This window comes from Acinonyx jubatus, chromosome C1 (genome assembly GCF_027475565.1).
Source record: "Acinonyx jubatus isolate Ajub_Pintada_27869175 chromosome C1, VMU_Ajub_asm_v1.0, whole genome shotgun sequence".
NCBI lineage: Eukaryota > Metazoa > Chordata > Mammalia > Carnivora > Felidae > Acinonyx > Acinonyx jubatus.
In genome coordinates, this window is record NC_069381.1 from 7999328 (window position 1) to 8021710 (window position 22383).

At 49.4% G+C, this 22383-nt stretch overlaps 1 protein-coding gene and 1 long non-coding RNA gene across 3 annotated transcripts in view; one reads left to right on the top strand and one right to left on the bottom strand.

Annotated features, from left to right (window-relative positions):
* The window catches only part of MTOR (mechanistic target of rapamycin kinase), a 133569-nt gene that overhangs the window by 35091 nt on the left and 76095 nt on the right, over positions 1 to 22383 (bottom strand). Inside the window, exons 29-31 of one of the 2 annotated variants that reach the window (XM_053207141.1) lie at positions 11081 to 11200; positions 8989 to 9064; positions 5891 to 6030 (exon numbers count right to left, since the gene is read on the bottom strand). In XM_053207141.1, the coding sequence (XP_053063116.1) occupies positions 5891 to 6030; positions 8989 to 9064; positions 11081 to 11200 (336 nt within the window). The remainder of the gene's footprint in view (positions 1 to 5890; positions 6031 to 8988; positions 9065 to 11080; positions 11201 to 22383) is intronic. The other variant, XM_015083109.3, reaches the window with a different exon arrangement.
* LOC128312591 (uncharacterized) lies at positions 1655 to 18799 on the top strand. Its single transcript, XR_008292073.1, has 3 exons — positions 1655 to 2443; positions 14631 to 14827; positions 14871 to 18799. It is a non-coding gene; the product is annotated as an uncharacterized LOC128312591 (long non-coding RNA).

Below are 22383 nucleotides of genomic sequence, written 5' to 3' on the forward strand. Positions count from 1 at the left end.
AAGGCTCAACCGTGGTCACGCCCACCAGAAACCCAGATGCTCGTTCCCGGATTTTATACAACTGCTGTTCACGTGGGGAAGGACTATGAGATTCCGAGATCTGAATGGTGCTCAAGAGACTTCAATCCACCAAGAGGGCAGAAGGCCTCTCGAGAAGCGAGACGTCCCGTTGACTTCTGACACTGTTGCCTTCCCATGTTCCCCTCCTGAATGAATGGATGTCAAACCTTGCTGGTGGGCGGACAGGACCCTCTGTTTTCCTGTCAGCTTCAAGACTCAGTTAGGAGACTCTAATCCTTCACGCTTTCTGCAAGAGACGCTGCAACATTTTTTTTTTTTTTTTTTTTTTTTTTTTTTTTTAGGATGTTCTAACTCGGTCTTGGCAGTGGAGTCAAGAGAAAAGGTACAAGTTCCAAGTGGCGCAGATCAGAAGCTGTGTGGGACGTGAGCTACACGGTGTGTGGTAAAGAATGCTGAAGCCAGTCAGTTCTGAAGGGCTCTAGGCTGAGCTCACCGAGAAGCGGACTAGCGACCACCGCTAGGACAACTGCTCAGGGCCGTGATCCAGCACGGTGGCACAGCCGTCATTAACTTCTCTGGCGCACGATCAAGAGAGCCGGGGCCACGACATTCTAGTTCAGTACACAGCTAGGATCAAAAAGAGGAGGAAGGGGAGTGGGCCGCCTCCGTGCCCTAGGCACTCACTGAAGCTCGGTGACGGGAGCAGGATGGAGGTCGCTGTTGGCTTCCTGCCATCCACCCCCAAAACCTTCACCACTGGGCCCTGTAAGCAGTTCTCAAACTGTCTGTGCATCACAATCCCCCGGAGGGTCCTTCCTTCAAATAGACTGGTGGGCGTCACTCCCGGAGCCTGACTCAGGAGGCGTGCGCTGGGGCCTAAGAAGGTCCACGTCTAACAAGTTTCTAGGTGATACTGACACTGCGGCCCCGTGTCTGAGAATCACGGACTCAGCGGCAGATTTTTGTTGGGGTCCTGCCTAGACGTCGGGGAGGAAGCTGCCTGATCTCTGAACGGTTCTTCTAACCCTAGATTTCAAATCTGTATAGCTGGGGGCCACAGGCAACTCAGCACCCTCCAGTCTTGTCAGGACCACCCAGCTCTGTGCCGTAGGTCTGCGGACCCAGCTGTGCTTTTCATCTAGAGGCAGGGAGCGAGTTCAGTGTGAAACACCACAAACTGTTACCTGAAAAGACACAGCAGGGAGCAGCGGCCCCCGACGGCAGACATGGGCACCGCCTCCAACCCGTGGCCTGTGTTAATAGCTGCCAGCATACACAGAGGGGGGCTCCTCTCCCACCAGCATTTGTCACAAAGAAAAATGCAGAATACACTGAATCTGAACGTTCAAAGGCAAGGGGAGAACAAAATCAAATACATAAGAAACTATGAGTCTGCGTGTGGGGCAAACAGTACGATCTGTTTTCTGATACCGCTCACGGCACTCCAGGGAGAACTGGGTAAAACGCCTGTCCTCCAAGACTTTGACCTTCCCGCTGAGCACAGGGGCAGAAAGCTCGGAAAGTGTTCTTTCACTTGAACACCTAAGTGGCTGACGGCCTCTGATCTCGCTCCTGAGCAATCTGTTCTCTAGGACCCAAGGGCCTGTGAAGGAGTAGTTAGGGAGAGGGCTTACTCACACTCACCCTGGCAGCAGGTGTGGCTGTGTGTGCCATGGGGCTGGGCTGGGGGGGACTAGCTCTTGCACTTAGCTTCCTGGGGCAGACGAGCAAGGGGAAGGGGTAGGTTCTTAGCTCACTGGTAACCCCTGGTCACTGCTGACGCCACCTCTGCGGGCGTGTTCAGGATACATACATACTCGAAGCGAAAGCTGCTTAGAAATCGCACGTTCGATAGAACTGACCGAACAAACCATGTGAGAACCCTGCAGGTGATCAGGAAAAGGATTCCGCTTCATTCCTCTCTTTTAAAATCTCTTTCAGCCGGCCGCGTTCCTAAATCCCCTGGTCAGCATCACCAGCTACTTACACTTTATAGGTAATTATGGAACTGGAACGAATCCAAGAGAGCAGAGGCAAATGGGACCCAGCCCCGCCACGGCAGGAGACCTGGATCGCTTAGCTCTTGGGACCCCGCAGGCAGGCTGTGTCAACTTCCCCGGGTGTCACAGGGGATTGGACAGAATCACAACGAAAGCCTCTTCAATATATCCAAGCTACCCCTACATAACCAACGTAAGAAAGTGCTCGTCTCGAATTCCTAAAGTGAGAAGGGGGCTGGAAACGGTCTTGAGAAGGAAGAAACAGTACGGATGGACTTTGAAAGGGGGGCAGAGTTTCATAAAGTGGAAAAAGGAGCGGAGGAGGAAGTGGGTACACTTCAGGAAACTGAATCGACAAACGCAGAGGAAACAAATTCTGTGGAGTTTGAAGAGCAAGGTTTGGCCAGATATCGGATTATGAGGTAAAGTTCACTGAGAAACGGGCTGGGGTCACAACACAAAAGACTTGGATGCTAGGCTGTGACACTTACATATAAATTCAAGGGCAAAATGGAGACGCTAAAACATTTTAGGAATTGGTTAGAGTTGAATTTTAAGAATGTTTACACCTTGTTTTTTTTTTTTTTTAATCTTTCTCTTAATAGCATGGTTGTATGATAACCAATTTGAGAGTGGAAAAAATTGTTTTTGAAATAACGTGGCTAGTTTTCAACATACTACTCTTGCTTTAGATCAGTACCGTCCAATAGAAGGTTTCTAGAGTGATGGAAATGTTCTCGATCTGCACTGTCCAATGCACCAGCCATCAGCTGCATGTGGCTGAGTACTTGAAATGTGACCAGTGTGACTTGAATCATTCATTTTATTTAATTTTAAATAGCCACACTTGGCTAGTGGCTACAGCAGTTTTGGATACCTGTCGGACATGAAAAACAAAAAAAAACCTTAGTTGTACAAACTAATGAGGCAGATTTGATAGGCTATGCTTCCTCATTTATTGAGGTGAATGACTCATTAGGAGAATGCTAATTATGGAAATAAATAATAACATTTCAATCTCCCTAATGATGGTTAAACCAGACAAACCAATTTCAAGCAATTTTAGACTATTATCTGCATATATGTGATCCAATGCCTAAGGCTAAAATCATTGACATTAAATTTTCATGCAGTACAATTAGATCTTTTGTCTTAGGAATACAGTAATAACTTTATATTAAGAAGTAAAAATAGCCATCGTTTGCCAAAGAATATCTATAATTAGGTACAGAAAGAATGTGTAGTGGGAGAGTGTTCTGCGTTCTTCTTAGAAGACTTCCTTTGATTTTTCTCCAATAGTATTCTTTAAACTGCCCAAGGTATAACATTTCAGAACAATCTAAATTTGCCTATTTAGACAGACTGAGATTTCCTAATAATGACAAAATGGAATACCGTGAGGCCCTTGAGAAAACGAGACAGCACTTCAGGGAGTGACGAGAGAGTGGCTTACACGCGTTAAGTGAAAAAACAAGGGGCAAAGAGGTGTGCAGAATTCACCATCATAATGTACGTGGTGCACCGACGCGGACCGTCACCGGGAGTCTCCACAAGGACCCGGCCTCGGCGCCTGCGGGTCTGGGTGGCTGCGGGACGGGGAGAAGACTTGGTTTGCACAGTTCCGTCACTGTTTTGTACTAGTGGATTCCGTACCATGGTGCATCTAACCTTTTCAAAAATATAATGCTTTAAAAATAAAAACTGATTACAAGAACATAGAGTAAAAAAAAAAAAAAAACGTCCTTCAGGGACAGAGGCTGCCAATGCAGATCCAAATGCGAGGGTGCGGGCCTGTGGAACTTCCCCCAGACAGCTCCTTGGAGGCCTGGTTTCAGGGGAACCTTAGGCTTTGGGATGATCTGACCTCTGAGGAACTCTGGGGGTGTTCCAGCTTCCCTTTATTCTGGAAGCTAAAACCGTAATTTCTTCCGTCCTCACCTCCACACCTAATCAGACTCCAAATCCTGTCAACACCGCCTCCTAAACACCTTGGGATCCAGCCCCCTCCCTCTCCCCCTTCTCCCCTTGGGTGCCCTCTGAACAGGCCCTTCCAACCCTTCTCTGGTCTCCCTTCGATCCACTCTCTTAATTTGCTCTGAAAGGTTCTGTGTATAATGCAAACCTGCCAGTCACGGCCCTCCAACTCCTCGGAGGGCTGTAGCCTTAACTCCTCACATGGTATACACCCCACGCCACCTGGCCCCTGGCGACCTCTTCTGCCTCCCCTGTTACCTCTCCACATCACACTTGACCCTCCGAGCCACACTGAACTTTCAGAACACTGAACATACTGTGTTCACTCCTCACTACACACGTTCAAGTTAGGTATCACTTCCTCCTGGAAGCCTTCCAAACGCTTCTACACCTGGATTAGGGCCCCTTCTATTTCCCACAGCCCCCTGCACTTCCTCTTTATTACTGTATTCACTCTGTACTACTGTAGCCCAGTTACCTGGCCTGTGAGCTCTGGGAAGGCAGGGGCTGTGTCGCCTGGTTCGCTGCTGCGTCCTTGGGACCTGGCACAGACACTGGCCATGAATAGGTGCTCAGTAATTACTGGCTGAATGGGTACATAGGGGCCTTCCGGTCTCCTGTCTCAGACAAAGTCTGGATAATCCACTCGTGGGGAAGCAGCATGGCATTTCAACTATTTAAAACTATTGTTACAGTATTTCAGCATTGTGACGCCTGGGGGGGCTCAGTCAGTTCAGTGTCTGACTCTTGATTTCGGCTCAGGTTGTGATCTCACGGTTCGTGAGGTTGAGCACCACGTCGGACTCTGTGCTGAGAGTGCGGAGCCTGCTTGGGATTCTCTCTCTCTCTCTCTCTCTCTCTCTCTCTCTCTCCCTCCCTCTCTCAAAATAAGAAATAAACATTAAAAAAATAGCATCTCACCACTGTACTGTGGCCTTTTGTTCCAACTATTTAAAAAAACTGCACACGGGGGCGCCTGGGTGGCTCAGCCGGTTGAGCATCTGGCTTCGGCTCAGGTCATGATCTCAAGGTTCATGGGTTCAAGCCCCGCATCAGGCTCTGTGCTGACAGCTCAGAGCCTGGAGCCTGCTTTGGATTCTGTGTCTCCCTCTCTCTCTGCTCCTCCCCCGCTCATGCTCTGTCTCTGTCTCTCTCTCTCTCCTTCAAAAATGAATAAAAACATTAAAAAAAAATTTTTTTTAAACCTGCACTAGATGCTGGGAAACAGAATAGGGACCATTTTTCCTTCAATGTCCCCCCAAAAATCCCCAGACCAAGACCTCGGCAAGTGTTTGCAGCTAAACTCCCCATTCCCCTTCAGTGTCCCCCAGTCTTAGTCCTCCCTTCAGGGGGCAGGGCAAGGCCATCCTGCTCCCTCCAGTGGTTAAAGTCGTCTGCTCAGACCACCGTCACTGTACTCTCCGGCTTTAATGACTATCTGCGATATGCTTGTCTCACGAGCCTCCTGATGGAGGGAGGCCTTATTTTCTGTGCCTCTTTTATGTCTGGGGCCTGGCAGAGTGCCGGGCACGTAGTAAGCATTCAATATAGATGAAGCATCTGAAGAGGGCGGTAACTCGTTCTTCTCTTCCAAAATCATTAGCAAGAACTAATAAAGAAAAGGCTGCACAGTAAGAACGTGAGGTCTGCATAGTCAAGGTCAAGAGGCAGACGGGAAGGAGCAGGTGTAGATCCTAACAGCTCACCCAAGCCCGCCCTGTCCCCGAGGACTTACAAAGTCTAGGTCTGAAAAAAAAACCCTCCAAACACCCAAGGTCTAGATGATCCCTGGGAAGATGCCCAGTGAAACAAAGAGGAGTGTCTTGGGTGAGAACTCTGCATGGGGGAAGCCCTCCAAATCCGAAACCCCAGAGAGGACATCCCCGGCGGCTCACCATTCCCCCAAGGCCTCGAGGCAGCGCATGCGACCCAGCATGAGCTCTGGGTCGTCCTTGTTGGTGTCCATCTTCTTGTCGTAGGCCACGAGCGCATCTTCCCACTCGTGCAGCTTCTCGTACCAGGTGGCCTGGATCTCCTGCCAGGTGGGAAAGAGAGAAGACTGCTGTCGCATGGAGAGCCAGAGTGCAAATTAAAATTGCACGTTTTAAACCCCACGCTGCCTTTCCTAAGGTGCTAGATGCTTCCCCCGTCACCGTATGTCCTGGCTTTGGTGGAAAAGAACTTCAGCGTATCTGGAGGCAGCTTGGGTGGCGGTGCGAACACAGGTGCCTTGGCACACTGATGGAGTGACCCTGTGATAACCTGACAGCAGATGGCGGGCCATGTCTCCGTGCCCCGTCACGTCCTGCCCAGACGCAGGGGCCACCAGAGCCCCGGCAGGTGGGGATGCGATGACAGGGGAGATCCTTTGGGACAGCAGGAGGCCCCGACCAGAGCTCCTGCAAGGATGCCAAGGCCTCGGTCCGCTGGAGTGCGGGCCGCGGGCCACTGGACCGGGAGCTGCTTTCCTGATGGGGCCGGAAAGACCAGGCATATTTGCACATTTGCTGGAGGAAAATAACTCGAATTTTTAAAAGCTCCTGATTCTCTGCATTTCTTAATGCATTTTTAAACTTTCGGGAAATACTGATTTAAAATATGATAGAGCGCCACCGCTTAAAATTCTTTGGAAAACCTTTCCTCCCTTCTTCGACTCCTGCATCCAATGTTCCCTCCTGCTCAGCGCCTGGCAGGTCTGCCAGTGTCGGGGGCCAGAGGATGGTTTCCATTACCCGGGCAGATGGTGCGCCACGCTGGAATTCAGTGCTGGCCACGTGAGGAAGAGGGGCCACAGGCTAAAAGGGGCAGACTCTGGCTCTCCAAATGGTCAGGGGACAGACCGCTTCCCGAGACGTCTTTGCCTGCAGCCCCCCCCCCCCCGCCCCCCAACTTCAGTCTGTCTTCTGGGCTTCTTCCTCACCAGCTTAGTGAACGGCTACTTCTCTACAGGCCAGGGCAGAGGCTCTCCAGGGATTTCGCTAACAATAAGAGGAGTCTGCAGCGGATTCTGTACGATACGATCCAGGGCCCACCCGTGCTTCCCCCCATTGCCCTCCTTTCCTTTCTGAATAAAAGTCTTATTTGAGCGGTATTATTTGAGTAGGCGACCGCTACTCTGCTAAGCTCTCTGAAAGGACTTTTTCTTCTCGAACCTCCGTAAGGAGGTCATTTCTATTTTCAGTCGTTAACTCGTGCCGACTTCCCCTCGGCGGTTCTTGGCACAGCCGATCCCCTCGGTCGCCCCTGCACGAATTCCGCTGCCCGACAGCCCTCTGCCCTGTGTCGGTGCACAGGAGGGTTCACCCAAACCGGCCCGTCTGGCTCTGCAGAAGGGAAAACTACTTAAACTTCATTTTCTGAGGCTGTTTAGAAGGATATGAGAGAGAAAACTTAGAAGCGTGGCTGTAAAGACAGCGTTAAAATGAAAAATGCTAAAATTGGGAAGTAAATGATTTCTACCCCAGCGGGAAAGAGGAAGGGGGCTGGTGACCAGCGGATGGCACACGCTAGGCACAGACAAGCAGAAAGCAGAGGCAGCGGCATATGGAGCAGGTCAGGCAGGGGGCAGGATATTTTGAATTGCAATAGATTGCAGAAACTGTAAGGTTTAAGCAATGAATCACACGAAATTCTAATGAGATTGCTGTTACATAAATTGTGCTGAGAAAGCGCAGGTTCTGCCAAGAAAAGCCAAACCATTGTCAGGCTTAATATGCTTCAGCTCCCTAAATATAACAGAAAATCCACCACGGGTTTAGCAACAATCCTGGACCCAATGGCCACCTTTAGAACCTGGAGACAGAGGAACTTGCACTTAAGGCTGGCGCTCTGAGCCACTGGGTATTAGCTAGCTGCCGGCAGGTCACCCGAATGCCAGATGGTCATGGGAGCTTCGTTTCTATCGCCCTGACTGCGGCCCAAGCTCTAGGGAGAGCAAAGGAGGAGAATGAATGTCCTTGAGAGACTACGTTAAGAGCCCCCTCTGCAATCAAGGATTGAGGCAAAGGTAGAGTCGTTGTCCCTTCTGTCCTGTCATCTGGACAGATGCTGTCTTGGTCTAGTTACAGATAGGTGCTCAAGATGGCAAAATACTCCCTGGAAAGTTCCAGTCCAATTGACTAGCCCCTGTGTGAGGCAAAAGCCTACGAAGCGGCCATGGATTTCTTCACTCTAACACACTGGGCTCTCGATCACGGCAAACCTGAGTAAGTGACCCACGCGACTAACAAAAGGTTCCTCATCAAATGCACGGACCCAGAACATCTTGACCTTCCCGGAAGTCAATGCCGAGTTGATTAAGTCAATGCTTTATATATGGTTAGGTAGTTACCAAAGCACCCTCCCCGGACCACAGAGGGTAATGGAAACATTTTAATATTGATAAGGCAAAGATGGCAGGAGAGAAGAAGCTATGTGAGCAATAATGAAATGGAACAATTCCTTAACAGGAGGTATAAATTATAGTACATTTTTTTCTGGAGCACTGGCCATGGTTTCTTCCGAGGTATGTACTGAGCGTTAATCGTGGGCCGGTGGCGATGCCAGCCGCCACAGATGACACAAAATAACTCAGGTCAGGGTTAAATGGATGATGCCAGACTGCCTGGGTTCAAGTCCTGGCTCGGCCAGTGATTCGCTGTCAGATCAGGTGAGGTTGCTGTTCTGCTGGGACCACCGGCTCCCTTCCTGTAGGATGGGGTCACGATTGCACCTCTACTCATCGGGCTGTCGTGAGGACCGAATGAGATGGTGTACACAAAGTACGCAGCGAAGGGTCGGGCACGTGCCAAGAGGCTGATGCACACCAGCTATTACTATATATCAGGTTCTGTCCTCCCGACCTATATTCAATTTGAATGTAATCCATACAGCCGCTGTCTTCTTCATCCTTACGGTACAGCAAAGTCAGATGTCAGCAATTGGGAAAAGAACAGGAAAGTAACTTCCTCCAGGGGGTGGCTGAGTGCCTCCCTAGCCAGGTCTCTGCACTTACCAGCTCTCCGAAGTGTTTCATGGCATATTCTAATACCCCGGCAGCTGCCTCTGGCTGTTGTAGCTTATTATTAATGCTGGGGAGACAAAAGGAAGAGGGGGTTACACTCAACATGTCAGAGAGTGGGAGGCGTGGGGGTCGGGGCGGGTAGATGGCTCACCAGCCCACTGGAGACATGTCTTGCAGAGAAGGTGACTGTCTGTTACCACCCAGCAAGCTCAGTCTGAATGACTTCTTCTAAGGAACGATTTCATCTCGACCCCACACTCCTGGTTTTGAGGGGGCAGCGTCTGGTAGACAGGAAGCCTCACTGGCTCTGGGGCCCTTTCTCCAACCAGCACGGACTGGCTTCCTCTCAGATACTGTCAGTCAGGCACCTTGTGTCTGTTTTCTAAAAACTAGAAGCCCTGGGTCCGTATTTGGCCCTGTCGTTGAACACGACCAGATGAGGTCCCTCTGAACTTTGAACTCTTACTTCCGCTCATCAGTTGCCTCCAGGAATCAGAATGATCAAAGTCAATAAAGACCATCAGGCTCTGTGGGTGACACAGAAGTGGCATGGAGGCTGGGTCATCCACGTTAATGACAGAGCACCCCAGGGACTGTGGCTGTGCAACCATCTTGACTGCTCCCCCGATAGCCCATTTCCTTCCAAGATGGACGCTTCCTTAGTCCCTCTTCGAGGACCACCCCCTCCCTCTGCAGTGGGCAGCCAGGGACCTCATCCAGGGTCACATGCCTGGCGGAACGATGCTTTTCACTAGCGATACGCTACTCTGCTGTCATCTGGGGGCAGCATGTGGCCACTGGGACCGACTGGGGGACTGTAACGTATTGGGACAACTAGGCGGTAGGCTGGCGGTGGGTGCCTGGTGCTGCCTAACCAGGGAGGCTGTAGAGAGGCCCCGGAAGTTGGACAGCAGCAGGGCCGAGACCCTTGTTCCGACGGGAACATACACGAAAGGGGAAACGGAAACTAAGCCAACACTGACCATAAGCTGGAGTTACAGAAGGACGGAAACGAGGGACGAAGCAGGCCTGAGAAACTCATAGGACAGCAGTTTCTTTATCTGTTCACAGGTGGGGAGCAAACGATGTCAGTCCAACTTGGGAGTCTAGACTGTTTAACGAGCAAGGGATCCAGTTTATTGCCCTAAGTACAAACTGTCTACTTGACTAGAATTAATTTTTAAGTGGTTTTAGGAAACTCCAGGATTTGGGTGGAATGTGGTAATAATATGGCAAGAGATTGCTGGTATAAATATTATTTTTAAAAATTCAAATTCCACCACATTTATTCCAATAAAACCAAGAGGGAACTGCCCACAATCTGTCAAACTAGAGAAGTTAACATTTGTGAAAGTAATAATCTAATGCCTCATGTTTACAAAGCACATTTCAAATCATCTTTCCAACATATCACTGCTTTAACCTCATGCACCCCTGAGAGAGTGGAAAGGAAAGCTATTACCAGTCTTGTTTCACTCCTGGGGAGACTCAGGCCTGAAAGGGTAGCAATGTTCCCCGAGGCCCACAATGAATGGGGAGAGTCTCCATATGATCTGAAGCAATTTTATGACTCTCCTTTGTTAAGGTGAGGATGGGGAGGGGGCAGGGGGGCCGCTTTGGATTTGGAGTCAGAGAGCTTGGGTTTACATTTCTGGAGGTCCAATCCTGCCACCTATAAGCTGTACGACTATAAGCAAGTTCCCTTTTTTGAGTTTTAAGCTTCTCATCTATAAAATGGGCCTAATACCACTCCTTCCAAGCTTCCTCAGGGAACAAAATGAAATAATGGGTATGAAATTACTAAGCAGATCCTGGTAAATGCTCCTTCCCTCATTTGGTTTTGTCTAAGAATAAAGGTTGCTAGAAACATAGCTGTATGCTTGTGTACAGAAAAAACACTCATCTAAGGTTGAGCCTCGAGCCAGCACTAAGAAATCACCAACTCATCCTGAAGACAACTATTTGAGTAGGGTGCCCAGGCTCTAGGCCCTGCAACTGGAGGGGAGAGTCACCATACAGATGTCTCTCTCCTTTATTTACAGCAGACAGGTGACCTCAGGTGGCATCTACTGGGCAGACCCACCGGCACTTCTGTGCTGCTCCTAAGCAATGAGCCAGAAGGTTCTCCATATGAGTCAGTCCGCTGCAGGACTCAGAAACATTCAAAGAGAAGCGATAACACCATGGTTTCTTTCCAGAAGTCCTATGAGATTTTAAAAAAAAATTTTGTGTATATATGAATGTATGTATATATTTACTTAAACAATTTTTTAAAGTTTATTTACTTAGTTTGAGAGAGAAGAAAGAGAGTGAGAGTGGGTCAGGAGCAGAGAGAGAGGGGAGAGAGAATCCCAGGCAGGCTCCATGCTGTCAGCACACAGCCTGACTCGGGGCTTGATCTCATGAACTATGAGATCATGCGTGACCTGGGCCGCAATCAAGCGATGGCTGCTCAACTGACTGAGCTACTCAGTGCCCCTGTTTATTTTTTTTTTAAGTAAGCTCTATGCCCAATGTGGGGCTTGAACTCACCACCCCAAGATCAAGAGTCACACGCTCTACCAACGGAGCCAGGCAGGCACCCCATGTGAGTTTTTCTAATAAGCTCACTCACACAGGGTTAGGTGAATTATATTAATATCACTCTTAGCTGTATCCATACAGCTTTGTGATTATCTAGTTCCCCGAACCCAAACACAGATTTTGGAAGCTTAAGAAGGCATGGAAAAAAAAAAAAAAAAAAAAGCCAATGTATCTTCTATAATGAAACATGTAATATGCCATATGTAAATACATATAATTACATAGTCTGTATATTCTTTTTGGTTCCAGTGTGGATTCTGGGATGGCCGTGGCAGAGATATTAACTACTCTGGTGAGGAAGACAATGTGTTCCTTGCCTAAAGCAAAAGAAGTTAACTCTAAGAATCACACATAAAAATCCAGGAGTTCCAATAAATGTCTTCCGATCTTGCGTTCTGGAGCATATGCTATTTTCAAGAGCAAATTACAAACATTGCCAAAGTTTGCCTCACTTGGGACAAAGCCAACACAAAAACGGAAGCAAGCAAAAGCCTCTTCCCACCCCATTCTCCCACTCATTATGCCTCAAAAGGAAAGCTTTACAACAAGCTGATCAAAATCAGGAAGTAATAATGACGAGGAACCAGATGAGAAATACGAATTTTACCTTAATATTGCTATGGCTTTGATATCCCTCATCAAAGGAGAGACTGACTTAGCTTTGCAAATTAAAAACAAAACAACCCCCCTCCCCCCACCAAAACTCATCGTATGGCCCCTACTCCTTCAAGGGAAAGTTCAAATAAGTCCCCTACCTGTAGAATACAGACAGAGGTGCTGGGCTCGCTTGGGGGAACCACCGACCAGGACTTTAGAACCTGCCAGAAAACTGGGGGTTGTACCTTGAGATTCTGTCCAACAGTAAGGATGATCACTGAAAAATTACAGCTTTGACTAAACGGACTAAAACACAGCCATGAAAAATAACCGGGATCAGCCTGAGGAAAGGGTCCCTTATTAAATCCTTGGTCTCTGGATTGAGGACCTGAAGGAAAGGAGGAGACGGTGCGCACCTACGGGCGACCGTTCAGAGTAAATATTTTGAGTTGACTGGCCGCTATCCCCATTTATTCTTTTCTCCTCCCTGTTCCCTCTTTATTTTCCTGACTACGCTTTCCTCTTCTTTCCTTCCATGGAGTCTTCCACGCACGCTACGAGGCTGCTGGAGAATGCAGCTGTGGACACGGAGAGGAGGTTCTGGTGAGGGAAGGAAACAAAACTCTTGGTGATGCAAGAGTCTGTCATCGTTTGGGACCTTAATTTTTTCTCCTTCTGCCATGACTTCTGGCATTCCACTGTGGGAGGCAACGTATTAGAACAACAACAAAAAGAGACCTAAATTTACCGAGCGCTTACTGTATGTACCAGCCACGGGGCTTACTGCTTTTATGTGTTATCTCATGAAGTAGGCGCTAATATTAATATTCCCATTTTACACATGAACAAGCTGTGGCCCAGGTCACAGGGTCCTGTGCCATTAAAAATGATCTTAAAAAATTGTTTTTTAACGTTTATTTATTTTTGAGACAGAGAGAGACAGACCATGAGTAGGGGAGGGGCGGAGAGAGGGGGAGACAGAATCTGCAACAGGCTCCAGGCTCCGAGCTGTCGGCACAGCATCCAATGCGGGGCTCGAACTCACCGACCGCGAGATCGTGACCTGAGCTGAAGCTGGATGCTTAACCAACTGAGCCACCCAGATGCCCCTAAAAAGGATCTTAAGTTGGGGCCTTAAGATGGCTCAGTCGGTTGAGCGGCTGACCCTTGATTTCGGCTCAGGTCACGCATGATCTCACAGTTCATGAGATCAAGCCCCGAGTCGGGCTCTGACTGACCGCACAGAGCCTGCCCGGGATTCTCACTCTCCTCTCTCTCTGCTCCTCCTTGCCTGCATGCATGTGCTTTCTCTCAAAATAAGTAAACTTAAAATAAATTTTTAAAATAAAGAGCATCTTAATTAATAACTAAGAGTGCACTGTAGCTCTGCAACGGGAGGGACAGCGCCTCAGCCTTCCCCTCTTGGATCAGCAGGCGTGCATAAATGCTTGTACAAGGAAGGAAAGCAAGCACCGGGTGGGCGGTGCTCCCTATAACCCGCCACGCAGGAGAAAGCAGCCCTACCAAGCTTTCGTTTTAATTTCCTCATGGACGCTGTGGCTGACCGCCCCTCTGACCCCGAAGCTCCCATCCCGTCTGTTTCCTTTCAGAAGCTGCGGGTATGCCTTGACGCTTCCCGACAAAACAGCCAGCCAGGTCGCCACCGTGGGCTTTTTCCAAGGCAGCGTGTCCGAGGCTGCTGGGCTTACAGACACAGCCCAGGCTACAAAGTGTGGGCTGCCTAAGTCTCTGTAGTCAAGTGCCCAGTCTCCTGCCTACTTGGGTGACACAGGGCTGTCCTCTGAAACAGTCCCCTTTAAAAAACAAAATGTTTTTTAAAAATGTTTATTTATTTTTGACAGAGAGAGAGAGAGACAGAGCATGGGCAGGGGGCAGGGGGCAGAGGGAGAGGGAGACACAGAATCCAAAGCAGGCTCCGGGCTCCGAGCTGTCAGCACAGAGCCCGATGCGGGGCCCGAACTCACAGACTGTGAGATCATGACCTGAGCCGAAGTCGGGACGCTCAACCGACTGAGCCACCCAGGCGCCCTGAAATAGTCCCCTTTTAATAAAACTCAGATGTGGTTTTATGAGACTGAAGGGAGAGGCTCTATGTTTGGCTCGTGGGGAGAAATCACCTTCACTCAAAGCCCCCTTAACGAGGAACTCTTGTTTCATGGGGCAGCTGGGAGTTTTCTATCGTCCGTTCTATAAACGCTCCCTTGTGTGCCCCTCAGTCGCTCCGTGTTACTGCTGGAGGCTTAAAAGGGCAAACTGTTCCAAACCCCACAACAAAGAAGCGCTTAACGACACAAACCAGACCCCACGGACATCAGTCCAGGTGACAAGATCTGACCGCAAACAAGCTGAGAGAGGTGGAGGTTCGGCAGCAACGTGCCCACGAGAACAGTGCAGAAGGACAGGCTGACGAATTTCTTGTCTCCTCTCGACAGGGGCTGAGGCCACAAGAACACAGAGCTTTGCCAGCTGGTGGAGGCCCAATCGGCAGGGGTCTATCTGCATTCTGCTCTGTCTTCCAGTGGGAGCAGCCGGTTGAGATCTTACAGGCACGAATCTACAGAGCAAACAGAAATGCCCTGTCCACGTGATCATCCTGGAGCTCACAACTGAACCTGGCGTTAGAAAGCCCGTGAAGAGACAGACAAGAAGACAGCAAGGTAGGACAGCAAGAGGGGGAGAGGCAATTCTACCGACATTCACTTTCACTCATTCCCCACCCCAAGACTTAATTTTTATTAAGGGAAGTGGAGTTGAGAGCTAGAAACTGGGAAAATTCTTGGCAATTGAGGGAGACACTTTCTAGAGTTGTGCCAAATTAACAAATAAGGACGAGACAAGAGTGCCTCCATGCCTTCCGTGGCAAACACCTTAAACCATGTATCTTCTCTCCCTGCTATCTGAGAATTCTTCTCCAGAAGCAGGGGAAGCGGGTCAGGAGGGCCAGTGGTTCAGACGTGAAGGAGATTCTCTCGCCACCTCGGCAGATACCCCGTCAAGAGCGATGGCGGAAGAGCTAGTGCTGGCGGGAGGGCCTGCTTACCTCTCCATGGCTCTCCCTCTCGAGCTTCTCCTCAGTGCTTTTCCCATGCAGGTGATGACCAGCCCCACGAGGATGAAACTGACCGAAAGGGTCAGTCACTAAGTCACTAGCTGCTCGGGGTCTTAATGCTGACCCTTACTGCATAGCAGTAAGACGGTCTCTGGCTTGGCATCCAAATGCCACTCCTACCACCCGAAGAATCCTCAAAGGGTTTGGCTCGTGGGAAGAAATCCCAAAGCGTTCTCAAAGTCATTGCTCCCCACGCTTCTGGATTGATGTCAAATCCCAAGTGGCTTGGCCTGATAACTAATTCCTTCTGGGATGACTCCTTTGGTTATTGACCTCATCTCTTAGCCTCACTGCCTCAGCGACCTTCAGGCTATTAAGAACAAAGCCCGAGGGGCGTCTGGGTGGCTCAGTTGGTTGGTCGTCCGACTTCGGCTCAGGTCATGATCTCATGGTTCGTGGGTTCGAGCCCCGCGTCGGGCTCGGTGCTGACCGCTCAGAGCCTGGAGCCCGCTTCGGATTCTGTGTCTCCCTCCTTCTCTGCACCTCCCCTGCTTGTCCTCTCTCTATATCTATCTCAAAAATAGACATTTAAAAAAAAAAAATTAAGAAAAAAAAGGACGCAGCCCAAGCCTGTTGGAAAGTCAGTCAGATAAGGAGCATCTGCGGTCACATCTGGGGGACCGCTTAGGCTTTCCTAGCGCTCCCATCAGGAATTTAGGAGAATGTTATGCACTCGCTTCCCAAATGGCTCCGGGCCTTCTTTCTCCTGTCTATTTCTAGTGCAGACCACAGTCTGTGTTTTATTTGGTGCCCAGTCAAGTAAGAATTCTCCGAATTCCCTTAGCGCCAGGCTGCGGACACATGCAACACAGCTGACTGGGGACCTTGGCAGGTCCGACCGAGGAGCTCCTGACCAGCCAAGATGAGGCCAAGGGGGACATGGCTTTACATCCTTACCACCTACATCGAGCAGTCCCTCCTGCTTCTCTTGTAGAGGCAGAGCTGCTTCAGACCATTCTCTGTCCCTTCTCCCAGCACCGAGGCTTAGCTCTGTGTGCCAAGCGTGATCCCCGCACAGAGCCAGGGAGATCTGCGGCCGGCCGGGCCCCGTGTCTTTATCAGGCAGTTCCCCCGGGACTCTGGGAGCAGCAGGGTAGACTGGGGAACCCAAGGGTGTGGCAGCCTCTTTCTGAAGAGGGTAAGTGAAGACAGAAGGCCACGTGAGGGCATCTGAACTGCGACGTGGACAAAGGCCGTGAGGGCGATTTAAACTCAGGCAGTAGGAAAGCACAGGCAGGCTGGTTGGCCTCCGTCGCCCACAGACAGCTAGGTCAGGTGATGACGATAGCACCTGTGGCTCTGTTAGGGTCAAACTTCCCTTTTCTGCTCTAGGAACTCAGGAAAAGTCACTTTAGTCCTTATTTTTACATATTCACAGACAGGAGGCTGGCCTCATTAGAAGGTTTCAAAGCTGGGACATTCGGTGTCCCTGGTGCTCTAGGGCACCTGAGGCATCCAGGTAAAGAAGATTTGATGCGGAAGAAGCGGCCTGCCTTGGACAGTCAATGGGTTCCCGACGTCTCAGTCCAGAGTGGCTTAAGGGTAAAGAGCTCTTACTTGGTCTCCACCCTTTCCTTCGGTCACAGTTTAAATGGCGTGTTGGTCACGATACTTGGAGGACATGCTAACCCTGCATGTGAGAAAGTGGGAGATGTCAAGAGGAAAAAAGAACACTAACAGCTGTGTTAGGGACAGATTAGGGACAGGGGAGACAAAAAATCCTATCTTTCCAAGATTGGAGAGGGGAGGTGTATCTTCTTGTTAAACTCCACTGCAATTCAACCACTTTTCAAAATACTGTTTTCACCTACGCATATTCTATATAAACAGGTATGTGTTTTATACACAGCAGTGAGCAGAGCATTCGTACAATTTTGTATGTTGCTTTTGCACGTAACACGGGCGTTTCCCACTCGATCCAGTCTTGGCAATTACTTTTAAACACCTCCACCATTTTGTCCTGCCTGTGGCTCCCAGGCCTGTGATCGGTCTCACGGGGGCACCTTCTTGGCTGGTGGGCGGGCAGCACTCGCGTTAGATTCCCGACCTCCAGGCACGCCGCTCAGGAGCACACATTCGGCGCTCTCGCACGCGCAGTAAGTGATCTGTCCGGCAGAAGTCTGCAAGGCCCGCTCTGGGAATCCAAGCCCCGAAGATGAAGACAGCGCTCAGTGACAAGCCCGGAAGGCTGTCCCATTTTACACATCACCTCCAGGCAGCCCCTGGCTGGACGCGGGGCCCAGGTGCCCTAGCACAACCCGGCATAAGGCACGGAGAGGCCGCAGAGCCCCGGAGTGTCAAAGCACACGATTTGTGCCGGCCGGGTTTCCAACCCAGGGGCCCGTCAGAGGCGCGCTGTAAAAATGATGAATGGCTGTCACATTTCCAAGGCTCCGGCTGATTTAGGGAGCCATTGGCAGACACATCACTCCCAGCATGTCAGCCAGTTAATTACTTCCAACTTTATCTTTCTTGTCAACACTTCTTGACAAATTGGCCATTATCTTTTTATTCTACAACAACGAGCACTGCTCCTTTTCTGGCGATGCCTGGAGGTTTTTCTCCTTTCCGTTTCTTCGTACCCAGAGTGGATTGAAGAGCTCTGAGAGAGCCGATTAGAAAGAGGAGCTGTCAGGAAGAGGACAAAAGCGGCGAGGGCTGCTAGAGTGAACCCAAGGCTCATTATCAAATGTCTTCACTCAAAGCAGAGTTGATGTTTTGGGTAAAATACTGATTTCCTGGCTTCCCGATGTCCGAGAGCTCTGCCTCAGTCTCTCGCGGGGATGAAGTTGGGACACAGAAAGGTAAATGAGCTGGCGTCTGCTGATCTGGCAGTGCTGAGCCCTTCTCCCCACCTAACTGGGTACGCGGACGTGAGGTGGCCCTCCGCTCCCCTGAGAGGCCACATTGTAGAAACACTGATGCCCATTCTGGAGTCAGGGAAGAGGGAAAAATAAACCTACTTCTTGGTAAGGCCAAGCCAGTAGAAGATGAGCATGACACGCTATAAACGGGCCACCGAGATTCAAAGTCTATGAGACGACCAAAAGTATTTGGAGAGACCAATGGTGTCACCACCAATACGTTTCGCCATCACTGCACGGACGTTGTCAGGGGTGGCCATGGGGCAGAACCCAACCCCTACTGTACTCCGCCAGTTGTAAGACACACACTTTAACATCTCTGAATCATGATATGGCATATAATTCAAGGCTTGAGAGCGCTGTGACGTGGTTTAGTTGCCAGCAGTAACCCCCGCCCCGCCCTGCCCCAGAAGTACATAAAAATCAGAAGCAGCGTCTCTAACTCACCATTTACTGGTCCCATTAAACCTCGAGGCGTTCCGGCGGGTGAGCTACGTACAATGGAAGGGCAGACATTTACTACTGGACTACCGCGAGCTTCTTCCTTTGGGATGGTCTTGGGCTGCAGTGAAAGACCCTGTGTCCTTTTGGTTCAGCTTTAGGGGAAACCCTGGGATTCTTCCCTTCGTACGGCCGGCTTTCTACACTGACAGGCAGCTTCCCTGGGGTTTCTGAGGTGCTCTCTAAAGACAGGCTGTCGTCCAGTGAACCTGTAGAAAGTCTTCAGAACAGCCAGAGATACATTTATGCTCTCCTGGCGACTGGCGAGAGACCTGACCTCTTGGGTACGGCTGGATGTTAAGAGGGCACTAAGGCAAAAGACGGGCCCGGGAAGATACAATCTGCGTTTGTGCTCTGCCTGCATGGGGGTTTCCTCTGTCCATCCACTCTCCCCTGTGTGGAGCTGCCCTACAAGGGGTACAGATTCCTAGAGGCACATTGCACTTTTGAAGTCAGCATGAGCCCAGAGGTTTGGAATGTGTTTTTGTCGAGAAGTGAGGAGCTTTGAGCAAATCCTCACCCCTCTGGCCAGAGTGCTTTTTCTTCCAGCAGAGGTAGGGGAAAAGAACACGACTCTGTAACTTTTCTGGAAGCCAGGAAACAACTGTGAAAGCAGGACTCATACTTCCAAGCAACACAGCGGTGACACCCTGGGAACATGTGTTTAGAATTAAGACAGAGTGGGTTTTATTCACCCCTCTAGCCCCTCGCCGGTAAACGGCAAAGCACAGTCACGCTTGCCATTAATTGGTTGCTCAGGCACAACTGGCACAATTTCTCGAACGTTCTCAAAGAATTACAGTCCCCTTTTCCCATCAGTGCTGCCTATGTCAGGGCGGCAGAGGTCGGGCCTGAAGGGAAGCTCTGGGGAATCCCAGGGCACCTGGGTACGAACGTGTGATCCTATCCTGCACTTCTGACGGGGTCTTGTCTCCGGCTGAGAGTGACTTTCTGCTATTGCAACGTAATGGGTATTTCATCCCCTTTTGGGGACAGCAAGATCTGTCAGGTTCCCGGATAAGTTCTGGCGAACACAGCTGCCCCGAGATGTGGCTGTTTTTACGGGGACATGCGACTTCATTCTGCCTTCGATGTCAGCTGTTGCGTGTGGCCCCTCAGGCCACGGTGATGGTGAACAAACAGGCTGATGCAGGCGGAAGCGATCAGATAGGCCATTTACCCAGGCCTCTGGAATAAAGTGGAGCGGGACAAAACCTTGCCCCAAATGCTCTGTGGTCCTTCTGTTGGTCTTCATACGTAAAGAAAGAGGAGGGAGACACAAATCGATGGTTTCCAGGGAGACAAAGGGATTACACAGTGAGGATGCTGCCCCCAGTTATTGATTAAAATACAAGGTTGAGCCAGATGATCTCAGTGTTTCCAGTTCCCACCTCCTTTGATTCTGTGTCTAAGACCTACAGAAGGAAAATGGACTCAGAGCAGGACAGAACGCAGGGGCCAATGATGAAGACCTCATGGTGACAAAGTACCGCCAATGACCATGGATAGAGACTCTGAGTCTCCACAACAGATGTTTTAGGTGAAGAGAACCTTCTGCTGGGGATTCATTCTTTCACTTGACGAGTTCCAAATAAGGAGCTCTTTGGTCTCAGTCTGGTGCCAAGAGATAGATGTTAGAGCTACCGTGGTAAATAGGACAGACGAGGTCTTTGCTTTCGCAGAGCTTACGGGCTGGTGAAACAGATATACAAAAAAAAAAAAAAAAAAAAAAAAAAAACGAAAACAAAAACAAAACAAACAAACCAAAAAACCCTGAAATAAATGCTGTGAAGGTAAACACCAAGAAGAAAACAGAGCGCCTAGATGGAGACTAACGTGGGGGGGGGGGGGGGCTTAGTGTAGACTCGGAAGGGCAGGGAGGGCTTTTCTAATGAGATGATAACTGCATACCTAACCACTAATACTTAATATTTGCTGGACATTGACTATGTGTCCGTCACTAACCTGTATCATGTGCACTATCGATTTTTGAATCAACTTCCTCGTTGAAGTGTAACACACATATAGAAAGGTGCACACAGTGTGCAGCTTGATAAATCACGGAGTGAAGATACCCTTGTAAATACCACCCAGAGCGAGACACAGAACACAACACGCTGCCAGGGTCCCAGAAACACTGAGCCTTGTCCTGACCGCGGCTCCCCTCCTCATCTCTAGAGGCAACGACTATCTGACCTCTGACGCAACTGGTTAGTTTTGCCGGTTTTTTTTTTTTTTTTTTAGTTTAGTTATTTACATCAAAAGAGACAGAGAAAGCACGAGCAGAGGAGGGGCACAGAGAGAGAGAGAGAGAGAGAGAGAGAGAGAGAGAGAATCCCAGGCAGCTTCTGAGCTGTCAGTGCAGAGCCTGATGTGGGGCTTGAACTCACGAAACTGTAAGATCATGACCTAAGCCAAGATCAAGAGTCGGATGCTTAACTGACTGAGCCACCCAGGCGCCCCACAGTTTTGCCATGTTTTGAACCTCACCTGATGCTCAACACGATGTCTGGGACATACGTTCGTGTTGCTATGTGCCACCAACATGCCACGGTCGTTCTTCCTTCTAGTGCTGAAGACTCGTTCACTCTATGAATATATCACAAAGTATCCATCTTCCCGCTGACGGGCATGTAGGTGGCTGTCAGCTCTTGGCCGTACGAGTGCTGTAGCTACACACGTTCTTGTACTGGCTTTGGTGCAAGGGTGCTGGCGTTTCTGTTGGGACCCTACCAAGAAGTAGCACCTTTGGGTTACAGGGTGTGTTCTGCTTTCGAGGACATGGACAAATTGCTCCCCAGAGTGGTTTCAGCAATTGACATTTCCACCGGAAATACCTGAAAAGCCCAATGGCTCCACATCCTTGTCAACACTTGGTACTGTCCGTGTTTCCCATTGCAGTGTGCGTGTATTGGCGGCATGGGAGAGTTTTGATTTGAATTTCCATAATGACTAAGGAGCTTGAGCAGCTTTTCATGTTTATTGGCCTTGTGGAGATCTTCTTTTGTGAAATAAGTCTTGCCAATCTTTAAGTTGGCTACCTTTTTCAAAGTTGTTTGAGAAGAGTTGTATGTATACTCTGGATGCAATAAACACAAAGATATCTATTGGAGATAATCTTCCTCCCTTTTCGCTCTCTTCGTGGTGTCTTCTAATGAACAGAGATGACTCCTTCTATTGCATTTGATAATGTTTTCTTGTATGGTTAGTGCTCTTTGTATCTTGTTTAAGAAATCTTTGCTTACCCCCAAGATGCCGAAGATAATATCCTATGTTATCTTCTAGAAGCTTTGGTTTTACCTTCCACATGTGGAACGGAAGCCTCCTCTGAACTTGAAGTTTTATGTGTGGTGTGAGGTAAGGGTCAAGAGCCCTCTTCTCCCCGTAAGGCTACCTAGCTGACCTGGAAGAACTTGCCGAAAAGACTGTGCTTTCCTCAGTGTTCCGTGGTGCCACCTTGTCAAAAATCAAGTGTCTACACACATGTGGGTGTTTCCAGACATTTGATTCCGCTCCATTTATCTGTGAGTTTAGCCTTGTGCCACCACTACACTGCCTTTAATCACTTACAGTAGCTTTATGATAAATATTGATTTCTCGTAGTTTAATTGCTCCAAATTTATTTATCTTATTCAGAAATGCCTTCACTATTTTTATTGTTTATTTTATGATTATCTTTTAAGTGTTTATTTTATTTTCGAGAGAGAGAGA